Here is a 12,714-nt window from a genome sequence, read left to right on the forward strand (position 1 = left end):
ATTCAATTATCGCTGTTGGGAAGAATAGCTACAATTAAAATGAATGTTTTACCTAGAATGTTATTCCTATTTCAGACAATACCAGTATTGACAATTGAGGCACCATTTAAGCAATGGCAGAAGGATATATCGAGATTTATATGGCAAGGCAAAAAACTAAGGGTTAAGGTTCTACAGGATACAAAGGAAAGAGGAGGTTTGGGTCTACCAGATTTGAGAGTATATTTGGCGGCCAACTGTTTGGTTTGGATGAAGGAATGGATAATGTTAAAAAATAGAAGACTATTGGACCTTGAAGGGCACGACTTAAAATTTGGGTGGCATGGGTAGCTATGGTATGACAAAGTTAAGGACAATGCAGAGTTTAATAATCATTATGGAAGGCGTGCCGTTTTGAGAGTACGGAATAAATACAAACCTAGGTTGTGCTCAAAAATACATCTCTGGTTGTCATCATAAGAAGCTCATTTTGGAAAGGAAATGGTGAATCCACCTAAATGGTTAACTTATTGTGATTTATTGGAATTTTCTCAAGGCCAAGTTAAAATTAAATCAAGAGAGGACTTAGCAGCAGAAGGGCACGTTTCCCAGTGGTTTCCCTATATGCAAATCTCGGAGAGATTTAAATTAGACAAGAGTCACTATGACTTTGAGCAATCTAAAACTGAATTTGAAATTGCACTCTGTACAAATGATGAACATGTTATTTCAAAAATGTATAAACTTTTGTTGAGGTTTGAGATGGAAGAAGAGCAAGTAAAAGAACGTATGATTAAATGGGCAAAAAAATGTGGACATGTCATATTAATGGAGCAATGGGAAAATATGTGGACAAGGGGGCTGAAATTTACATTAAGCTCTAGCATCAAAGAAAAATGTTATGAGATGATGTTGGTATATGACTCCTGAAAAATTGGCTAGAATGTATAAGGGTGCTTCAAATGTATGTTAGAAATGTGCTAAACAAGAAGGGACGTTTTTTCATATGTGGTGGATATGTAAGAAAGCAAAGAGTTTCTGGTTACAGATACAATCATTGATTCAGAAGATTTTGAAGATAAGAATCCAGTTGAAACCAGAGATTTTTTTTGTTGGGAATAATGGACAGACAGTTGGAAAGCAGCTTTGGAACTTTGTTTTTATATTTGATTACGGCAGCAAGAGTACTCTGTGCACAAAAGTGGAGGAATGGTGGATAAAAGTATCGGAGTTTGTGTCAATGGCAGAACTTGCTTCACTGATTAGAGAAACTTCACTAGTTATATTTTTGACAGAATGGAAAATGTTTATAGACTTTTTACATGAAATCGATAATAAGGGTTTGATGGTGTCTAGATTTATGGATTAAGAACCATTAACAATAGAAAAAAAGAGGGCTTTTATGTTTAATTTCAAATAAGTGAGAAATGATCTATATTTGTGGCGGAGAAAATCGGAACTCAATCTGTAGTTTAGTTTAAGGGTTTCTTTTTAAACATTTACATTAAGCTTCCCCCTCCCCCACTTGTCTATGTATTGTTAGTGTGACTTCTTTTTAGAATGTTTTTTATCTTTTATGTTTGTTGCCTATAGTTGTATGCTACTGTTTATAGTTTAAATAAAGAAAAATTATAACCAGAAAGAGGCTACTGTGAGGACAGAATATGGGGAAACAGAGTGGTTTCAAACTGGCAAAGGTGTCAGACCAGAATGTATATTATCTCCCTACCTGTTCACCCTCTATGCAGAACAGATCATAAGGAAAAATAAAGTAATCTGCAGAACTAATCTATTTTTAGCAAAGTTCCCCAAACCATGGTGGGTGCTGATGGGCAGGACAAACTTACCCACCAAAAGAAAATGTGGCCTCTGATAAACAATTTGGTTGGTTGGTTTCATAACAAAAATCAGTAGACAAACTTCCAAAGCTTTTTAAGGCCACAAAATATCTGCCAGTACTTCAATAAAGCTCAAAGAACAGGTGTCAGTTCCTGGCAGGCAGATCCCTTGGTCCTTCTCCAGCTAACACACATTGGTTCCGATAGAAAATGCTTTATTCAGGATTTTACAGTTTAGGTCTGAACTCCATCACAGAGCTTGGTAGAAGTGACAATTCAAAACAACAGGTCAATATTATACTTGAGTTTTCCCGTGTTCCAGCAACGGTTACATTTTGGCGTGCAGGGGTATACTGGTTCTGTGAGAACCCATTATAGTTATGGCTAAGTAGTGAGTACACAATACTGAATTCCCAGCATCTGGGCAAAGTAAGAAAGACAAGTGCCTGGAGTCTCCAAGGACATTTGTAGCTCTGACAGTGTGAGATATTCATTAACAATTTCAGAAGACTTGTTTAATGTTTATTATACATACACTCTGCTTTGGCATAGGGCTCTGAGCACTCCCCCCACCCCCATCCTTCCTGCTGGTCATGTCCACTCCTATGTAGGTAGCTTCAGGAACGCATTAGCTCCTGATCATCTTTGACTATTCTCTGCCCTCCTCCTTAAGAACAGTGAAAATGTTATTGTCGAAGGCTTTCACGGCCGGAGAACGATGGCTGTTGTGGGTTTTCCGGGCTGTATTGCCGTGGTCTCTGTCTTTTGGTGCTACACCTCTGAAGATGCCAGCCACAGCTGCTGGCAAAACGTCAGGAACTACAATGCCAAGACCACGGCAATACAGCCCGGAAAACCCACAACAGCCATAGTGAAAATGTTAGTTATTCTCACATAAAACATGGCAACAATAAAGCCATCTCATATCAAAGAGATTATGGCCTTGATCCAGACAAAGTTATTTGCCAATAAGTTTCCAATATGATGGTTTCATCAGGATAAATTTAAGTGTCACAGTGGCACAAATATCAATGGTTCTATAGGATTAGGGGTGTGCAATTCGGTTTGGAATTTTGATTAAAATACCGAATTTTAGCTGATTTGGTAAAATCTAGGTTTTCCAAAACAAAAATCAGGTATCTTGAATTTTAATGTAGTGGTTAAGAGCACGGGACTCTAATCTGGAGAACTGGGTTTGATTCCCCACTCCTTCACTTGAAGCCAGCTGGGTGATCTTGGGTCAGTCACAGTTTCTGGGAGCTCTCTCAGCCCCACCCACCTCACAGGGTGATTATTGTTGTGGGGATAATAATGACATATTTTGTAAACTGCTCTGAGTGGGCATTAAGTTGTCCTGAAGGGCGGTATATAAACTGAATATTATTATTGACCAAATTTTCAACAACAACAAAAAAAACCCAAGGGTAAAATTCGTCCATTGTTTTTTATGAGAAAATCACTCTTGGAGATACCTGGTGGGCTGGAGTGGTAATTTTTCAGCCAAACTTCACCAAATTTGGTGGGTACCTACTCACAACTGTTCTCTAAAGACCCCCCAAGTTTCATGAAGATTGGACATTGGGGCCAATTTATGGACCCCCCAAAAGGTGCCCCACCCATTCTCCATTACTCCCTATGAGGAAAATATCTGGGTGCTTTCCAGGGACTGGTGGTGACATTTTTCAAGTAAACGTCACCAAATTTTCAGGGGACCTACATCCAACTGTCCACTAAAGACCACCTAAGTTTCATGAATATTGGACCACAGGGGGCAATTTTATGAGCCCTTGAACAAGGTACCCCCAACCACTGCATTGTTTTCTATGGGGGGAAAAGTTAAGCTAACTCCCATTGCAGAAACACTGAGGCAAGGCTACCACGGCCAAGGCATGCTCCCAAATGCAAGCTGAGTTCATCCCAGAGAAAGCTCAATAGAACCAAACTGAAGCACAGGAATGGAATCCCCTCAGAACCAAAGTGAAGGAAGGGGCTTAAGCGCCACATCAGAGATTCACATCCATTCCTCCCAAATCAAGCTGAAGCAAGGGACACTGTTGCAACTTATCCCAACAGAACCAGTGTTATTCACAGCAGCCAGAAGCTGGATTCAGCCAGTGGGGAAACACCACAGAACAAAACCTAACAGTACCCATCCACAAGCACAAGGCATTCCCTGGCTTCAGTTTGCTTCTTGTAATTGCTCGCCCAGTACCGGATTAAATGATGGGAAGTTTGCTCATCACAAAAGGCTACTTGGAGAATAATACTTTAGAAGCTTAAATGGCACTTACTTAATATGGTTCAACAATATCTCAGTGTCCCTTCTTTTCTGAGACATGGATATTCTTTCTTTTTCATATTCTTCTGTGATTTTTTTATGAATGTCTCTAACATTTAGAAGTTTCTGATGAATGTTATCATATCTAATTTTTGTCTTTAAAAGAAGTACATAAATTATTTTGACAATAAGAGAGAGATAACACAAATATTCTCATTTTCTCCTTTACGAAGAAGATGCAGTGTTATATCTTTTACATGTTAATTCTGCATTTTTCTATACAGCATTAAAAGAGGAAAGAAGTTATATTGACATCCTTGTTTTCCACTAGAAGTTCTCACACAAGTATGTTAGGTTATTTATTTTTAAAAGATTTGTATACCAGTATATAGCCAAGCTATAACATTTACAATTAATTGTTTTACACCTGAGATATAACAATAATAGGTTGATAAAGTTAGAAAAGAAAAAAACAGTGATTTAATTATTTAAAGCCATTTTGACTGTCGGTTGTAAAGTTTAACATATATTGTTACATAAAGTTGTGTCATTTTGGCTTAACCTACGCACTATTCTAACAGTCTCTCTTTGCTTTCAATAATATCACATTTTTGTTTTTTATTTTGTGAATACTGCTGTAATTTCAAGTTTGTATCCATTTAGATGTATGTACCAGTACTCTGACAAAGCTACAAGTAGGAATTTTGAATTGACATATATCAAGTCAATTGACAAAGTTAATATTTATTTCATTTACCTCTTTATATGTCTTTTTTATTACTTCTATACAATCATCTTCATAAGTCAGCTTTTCTCCCAGCAGAGGGCTGTATTTCTTCATGAAGTCTATGTTCTCCTGAATTTTTTCATTGACAATATCTATTTTTGTCAATTGGTTTACTGCATCCTGTAGTTGCTGATTTTTATCCTCAAAATGCAACTGTAATTCTATAATATCTTGAGAACAATTCTCCCATTCTGTAGAAGAAAAATAAGCTATGCATATAACAAATTATGATGGGACATCATATAAGAATTAAATATATAAGGTGATGAATATTATCAGACATAGGGGTGTGCAAAATAAGTTGGATATAGATCATTTGTCATTAAGATGACTGGACAATTAATTCTATTGTTGTTTTCACTGGTTTTGGTGTGTAACATTCCTGGAGGTAGCTGTCGCACTCCCAAAATAGATGCATGCTTGAGATGATTTATCCTTTCTCCAAGGAATCTCACTACCAAACACAAATTTTTGAAAGAATACATTAGTTAAGGAGTTAGCTAAACACTCCCCCTGCCCCTTAATTTGCTACTTTCTGGTACTTACAGCATTTCCCCCCAGTCCAGTTTCAATGATGGAAGCCAGTCAGGCCAGGAAAAAAATAAAAGCACTAGAGCACACTCATGAAAGTTGTGGCCCTTTAGTTTTTATTTAAAATTAGACTTCCACCTTCTTTATATGTGAATGGGGGTGGTTGCCTGTCATTTTCTGGAATGCTCGTGTAAAGAGAATTCACATCAAATGTAACAAAGAAAGATTTTGTCAAAATGAGACAGATTGGTCAGCTAAAATCAGTAGTATCTTTAATATAATAGTGAATGTTAGAAACAAAAGATCTGAGGAAGTGCCCCACATACTTGGAAATTGGTTCTAGGACTGAATTGCTACCTGACACAATGGGTCTCCCTGGAGGAGGGTGTATGCCTTTATCAATCTTGGGCAGTATATAGAATACAAGTGTTCTGGGGCTAGCATTGTACAGATAAGGGTTACAATCACAGAAGATATAGCAAGTCTGATTGTTAAGTTGCCGCATCATCTCAGATTCAGTCTATCCTGTCTTGTATAACAATCACTCCCCCCTTATCAGCTTCCTTAGTGGATGTGGTAAAATCTTTGTGAGGAAGACAAATAGATTCCTCAAAAATCCATCTCTCTGAGCCTAAAACCAACATTTTACATCACAGGGTTGGTGGCCCTTTGGTCCAACACTGCCTGTCTTTTTCACCTACCCGGGCTAATAGCAATTAGGATGGGAATGGATGTGTGTCTGAAGGTAATACTGTTTTAGTGGTTTTACATAAAATTACATGTGTTGCAAGATCTTTTTTTTTTAATAAAATTTTATTGGTGAGTGGAAAAACAAAAGAAAATTTTCCAAATTTAACACATATAATCCCATTTTTCCCCTTACTCTGTCCCCCACCCTTTTTCTCCCCCCTCCCTATTGACTTCCAACAGCTTTCCAACCCTTAACCCTTCTTATTACTTAAATCTATTTCATTTATATTTTCCTACCAACTTTAAATCATAATATCTCTTACTCTAAGCACATTCTTATTCTTTTACATAAACTCTATCAAACATACTATCAATATAGTATATCTCATATCAATATAACATATCAATATAGTATAATATATAGCAGGGATCGCACTATCTCTTACTTTAAACTTATTCTATTTCTTTTCTTTTAGGCATATACTCCATCAAATACACTATCAATATAGTATATATTATAGTAATATATTATGTATATATTGTATGCTATGCCACCAATGTAGCACAGCACACAACACCATATAGCATAACCACATAATATGTTATAATGTAAAGTCTGATCCACTAACCGTTATATATCATATATAGTATACCTCATTGAGATATCTATTTACCCCTTCTCGTTATCTCATATATTCAATGTAAAATTCCCTTAAATATTATATTAGCTTAGATTATAATTACATTCCCCCTAAATGGTAAGATCCCTTCTCTCTTCTCATTGCAACATTGTTTTTTTTTAAATTTTCAAACTGCCACAGTTCTCCTTTTACATCCCACTTTTTTTCCAAAAATTATTTCAATTTCCCCCAATCAACAATATATTGTCCTAGGTCAAGATCTTTAAGTTTCCTTGTCATTTTATCCATTTCTGCCATGTACAGCAATTTATAAATCCAGTCTTCTACAGTTGGTATTTCTTGTGTCTTCCATTTCTGCGCATACAAAAGTCTTGCCGCTGCAGTCATGTAAAATAACAATGTTCTATACTGCATTGGAACTGCCTCCATTCCCAAGTTCAGTTGCAACAATTCTGGGTTCTTGTTTATTTGTATTTGTAAAATCTCATTTATTGCTTCAATTATTTCTCCCCAGTACTGTTTAGCTACTTCACATGTCCACCACATATGATAAAATGATCCTTCATGCTTTTTACATTTCCAGCATTTGTCTGACATATTAGTATTTCCTAGCGCAATTTTCTTTGGTGTTAAATACCATCTGTAAATCATTTTGTACACATTCTCTTTAATGTTCGTGCAAGTTGAAATCTTCGCTGTATTTTTCCATAGGTACTCCCATGCCTCCATTGTTATTTCTTTATGAAAGTTTATTGCCCGCTTCACCATCTGGACTTTTACTGTTTCGTCCACCGTAAACCATTTTAAAAGTAATTTGTAAATCTTGGATATTTCTTTCTTGCCTTCTTGTAGTATCACTTCCTCTAACTCTGAATTTTCCAATCTTATTCCTCCTCTCTGGCAGTCCGCATTATAAAGATCTCTGATCTGTCTGTACTGGAACCATCCATAACAAGGAGACAATTCTTCTTCTGTCTTTATTCTCAGCTTTGACTGTTGTATTTGTGTAATCTCCTTGTAGGTTAGACATTGCTGTTCGTTATCGACAGTTCTCGGATCTATTACTTCATACGGAACCACCCATGAAGGAATTCCATCTTCCATATACAACTTGTATTTCTTCCAGACCGTGAAGAGGCTTCTCCGAATATAGTGATGCAAAAACATAGAGTCCGCTTTTACTTTGTCATACCACATGTATGCATGCCATCCAAATATTTTTTTATGTCCCTCCAGGGCTAGCAACTTACGGTTTTTTAACATTATCCAGTCTTTCAACCATACAAGACATACTGCCTCATGATACAGTCTTATGTTGGGCAGTTGCAAGCCACCTCTTTCCTTCGCATCTTGTAAAACCTTCATTTTCACTCGTGGTTTCTTGCCTGCCCACACAAAATCTGAGATTTTCCATTGCCATTTATCAAATTGTTTGGAGTCTCGGATAATTGGTATAGTTTGCAACAAGAACATCACACGTGGTAAGACGTTCATTTTTACTGCTGCAATTCTTCCCAGCCATGATAAATTCAGTTTGTTCCATTTTATTAAGTCTCTCTCTATTTGTATCCACAGTTTCTCATAATTATTTTTGAACAAATCTATATTTTTCAGTCAGCTCAATGCCAAGATATTTTACTTTATTAGTCACCTCACAGTCTGTTATCTCCGTTAGCTCTTGCTGCTTCTGTTTAGTCATATTCTTACATAAAACCTTTGACTTCTTTTTGTTCACGTAAAATCCAGCCAAATCTCCAAACTCTTTTATTTTCTCTATTACCTTTGGCATATTTCCAATTGGATCCTCTACTATTAACATTATGTCATCCGCAAAAGCTCTGACCTTGTAAGAAAACTCTTTTATTTTCATACCTCAGATTGTGTCATCTTCACGTATTTGAAACATCAATATTTCCAAAATCAAAATAAACAACAATGGAGACAGCGGGCATCCCTGTCTAGTTCCTTTGCTGATTTTCATTTTTTTTTGTCAAATCCTCATTCACTATGATTGCTGCACTCTGGTCTCTATAAATTTCCTTGACCGCTTGTATGAACTTTTCTCCCATTTGCAGCTTTTCCATGGTAGCAAACATAAAATCCCAGTTCAGATTGTCAAATGCCTTTTCCGCGTCTACGAAGAAAAAACCAACCTCTCTGTCACAGTTCTTGTCATAGTATTCAATAGCGTTTATTACTGTCCTCAAATTGTCTTTAATTTGTCTGTTGGGTAAAAATCCCGCCTGTTCTTCAGCAATGAATTCCAACATCCATCCTTTCAACCTCTCTGCCAACACCTTTGCAAATATTTTATAGTCATTATTCAACAATGAAATTGGTCTGTAATTTTTAACATTGTTCAAGTCCTGACCCTCCTTCGGTATCAGCGATATATTGGCTTTGTTCCATGAGTCAGGAATCCTTTGATCTTGCATCGCTCCATTCATTGCCTCTTTCAGGAATGGCGCCAGTTCATTAGCCATCACTTTATAAAACTTTGCCGTTAGTCCATCTGGTCCTGGCGCCTTTCCTATCTTCGTTGATTGTATAGCTTCTTTTATTTCTTCTTCCGTCACTTCCTTATTTAATTTCTCTTTCCATTTTTCAGGAATTGTCGGAATTTTCATCTTCTCTAGGTATTCCACTATTAAATCTTTACTCGCTTCTTTTTTTTGGTACAATTTTGCATAAAACTTAAAAAAGGCTCTACTAATAGCTGCTTGGTCCATAAGCACCTTATCATCTTCTAGAATTTTACTTATGATTTTCTTCTCCTTCCTTTTTTTTAGTTGCCACGCCAAATATTTCCCAGGTTTGTTTGCACCTTCAAACGACCTCTGATTCATCTTCTTTAAATTCCACTCTAATTCTTTATTGTCCATTGCTGTCAATTGTTCCTGCAGAATTTTAATATCCTGATATGTCTCCCCCCCCCCCCCGGTCTTTTCTTAAGTTGTATCTCTTTGGCTTTTATTTTATCCAAAATTTCAGATCTCTTTTCCTCCTTTTTCCTGCATTCAGGTCTATTAGTATGCCTCTTATCACCGCTTTATATGTGTCCCATACTTTATTGGTCGGCACTTCTTTGTTCAGGTTATATTGTATGAAAAATTTGGTCTCCCTTCGCAGCAACACAATATTTTCTTCTATTTGTAACAAGTCCTCATTTATTCTCCATCCTTTTCTTTTATTATTTTTCCCAAATCTCCACATAATTGGGTTATGATCTGAGCCTACCTTTGGCATTATCTCCACCTCTCTAGTCCATAATGTCAGTTCTTTAGAGGCCCAGATCATATCTATTCTTGATAACGTGAAATGTCTTGCAGAGTAAAATGTATATTGTCTATTCTTAGGGTACTGTCTCCTCCACACATCTTCTAAACTTTCTTGTTCCTTAAGCATAAAAAACGCCTTTGGTAATAGTCCTCTTTTTTTTGTGAGCAGCTTTAGACTGCTTGTCCTCATCCAGGTTTGTAACTCCATTGAAGTCACCCGCCAAGATTATGTGATCATAGGTCAATTCATCTAGTTGTTTCTCTAAGTCCTTAAAAAAATTTTCTTTTGCACCGTTAGGTGCATAGATCCCAATCATCAATATTTTCTTAGAATTCCAAATAATTTCCACTGCTAAATATCTGGCTTCTGCATCTTTTAAAACTAGTCTGGGCTGCAATTCTTCTTTTATGTACAATACAACTCCCCTCTTTTTCTTTTTAGAGGCGGCAACAAATTCTTTTCCCAATTTAACAAATTTCAAATATTTTTCGTCCTGCTTTCTAATATGTGTCTCTTGCAGACAAACTATATTGCATTTTTGTTTTGCTAGCCAGTGGAAAGTAGCTTTGCATTTACAAGGTGAATTTAGTCAATTAACATTCCAAGATATAACTTTACATTCCATGATCACTTTCTTATAGTTTTTGGTAAGTCCATTTCAATTTTCCCTAATAAAAGTCTCCATCTCATGGCCAGATCTGATGCTCTTTCTAACTCCACCAAACTCAAATGTCAGTCCTTCTGGTATTTCCCATCTATATCTAATTTTCAGCTCCTTTAACATCTGAACCAGTTCTCTATACTTCTTCCGCTCGAACAGCACCGATCTGGGCAACTCTTTCATGATTCTCACCACTTTTCCATCGACTTCCAATGGATCTTGAAATTGTTTGCTCACAATTAATTCTCTTGTGCTTCTAGTCGTAAATTGGACAATCATGTCCCTTGGTAACTTCCTCTGAGCTGCAAATTTGGAATTGATTCTATACACCATGTCCAAGAAAGCTGCAATTTCTTCCTCTTCTTTCCCCAGGTATTCTGCCAAAATTTCTGTAATCTGCTCTTGGGCTGATTTTCCCTCTACTTCTGGGACCGAACGAAATCTGAGTTGTTTTTCCATCTGTTTACTTTCTGCAACGGCCATTCTGTCTCTCATCCCTCTCATTTCAGACTTTTGCACGTCTGTTAAAGTTTCCACCGTTTCCTCTACTGCATTGACTCTCTGCTGTGTAGCTTGTAGGTCATTTTGTATTTTATCCATACCTTTTGTCAGTTCTGCCATCTCCAATTTAAGCGTCTCTTTAAAGTCTTTTAATTCTTTCGCCATCTCTAGCATCATATCCTTAAGCTCTTTATTTTCCTCTGAAACTTTTTTATCCAAATTTTCCATCGTAGTTTGCCACTCTTTCTTCGACATCGTGGGGCTAGCTCTGCTTCGCTCCCACGAGTCTGCCCTTTTCCTTAAATCCGTGACTCTACTTTTTTACTTTCTTTTATTTTTAAAAGTCCGATTGCAGTTTATTTTTCTCAAACGCTGTTTTAACCTGTCCAAAATGCCGGGCGTTTTTTCTCTATGGTTTTGTACTGAAGCACTCGCCCTTACCTTCTTTAAAGATGGCCTACTTCCTTTTTCATTGAAGTCGCCAGTTGCCCTCTTTCAAAATGGCGTCGCCCTACTTCCGGCGTTTAAGAAAAGGGCCCTTCTCTTCTGTCTCTTTATGGTTCTGACGTACTTCCTGTTCCTCTCCATTGCACAGCAGTTCTCGCGATTTTTAAGCTTTCTCACAGTCTACTATCTCTTCCCTGCCACACGTATGTAAACAATAATCCAATTTCCGTGCTAGCTTCTCCTTACAAATTTACTTTTTCAATTTTTTTTTTGCCGGAATCTTCCCCCTTATATAACTAGTCTGTTGCAGTTCTTAAATCCGCTTTTGCCTCTTATTTCTTTTTAAAATCTGTCCCGTACTGAGAGATAGTGATCTTTACCTCCTTTAGCATTTTTCTTGGGTTGTAGTCGCTGCTTCTGTTATCTGATCAAATCCAGCCCCTTTGCTGTTTTACTGAAGCTTGGGCATGTAGGTCTTATGCCAAAATTTGACTCCAGAGCCACTGCAGAGATCTTGGCAACCTTTCTTCGGGTGGGACCTCAAGGGTGGGTGGGAGTTCGTTGTGTAGAACCCCCCCCTCACCCGAGATCAACGCGCCCTCAGGTTCTCAAGCGTTCTCGCCTGTTCTCCGCCTGAGAACAAGTGGCTGCGGGCAATTTGCGCCCCTCCAGCCTTCAAAACAGCGGCACGGACAGCTCAGCTCTTAGAGCTGCGTTAGACCTTCATGGATCCCGAGCCGGAAGTCCATGTGTTGCAAGATCTTTGATCTTGAATCAGCAGGTCTTTTTCCTCTCAAGAGAGAGAATGTGATCCAACCTATCTTTTGCATCTCTTCTAGTTTGGTATGTTTTTATGTGTGTGCGACATGTGTGCCCATGCACACATGCTGCTAGATAGTAAGAAACCTTAACCACTGCTTCAAAACCCCCTCTAGGTCATCTGCTAGCTAGGCAGGCTGCTTATTCCTGAAGGGAGGATAACCCTAGCCTCTGCTTTTACTCCCTCCCTATCTGTACAGCAATGGGTATACCTCTGCCCTTTTATGGCATATAGGCAGGTGGATGCTGTCTACTAATATACC

The 12,714-nt window shown here is 37.6% G+C and overlaps 1 protein-coding gene across 1 annotated transcript in view; it reads right to left on the bottom strand.

Annotated features, from left to right (window-relative positions):
- The window catches only part of CCDC178 (coiled-coil domain containing 178), a 252,965-nt gene that overhangs the window by 207,576 nt on the left and 32,675 nt on the right, over window positions 1-12,714 (bottom strand). The window contains exons 6-7 of the mRNA XM_054985554.1: window positions 4,853-5,073; window positions 4,109-4,251 (exon numbers count right to left, since the gene is read on the bottom strand). Coding sequence (XP_054841529.1) covers window positions 4,109-4,251; window positions 4,853-5,073 — 364 coding nt within the window. The remainder of the gene's footprint in view (window positions 1-4,108; window positions 4,252-4,852; window positions 5,074-12,714) is intronic.

This window comes from Eublepharis macularius, chromosome 7, assembly GCF_028583425.1.
Source record: "Eublepharis macularius isolate TG4126 chromosome 7, MPM_Emac_v1.0, whole genome shotgun sequence".
NCBI lineage: Eukaryota > Metazoa > Chordata > Lepidosauria > Squamata > Eublepharidae > Eublepharis > Eublepharis macularius.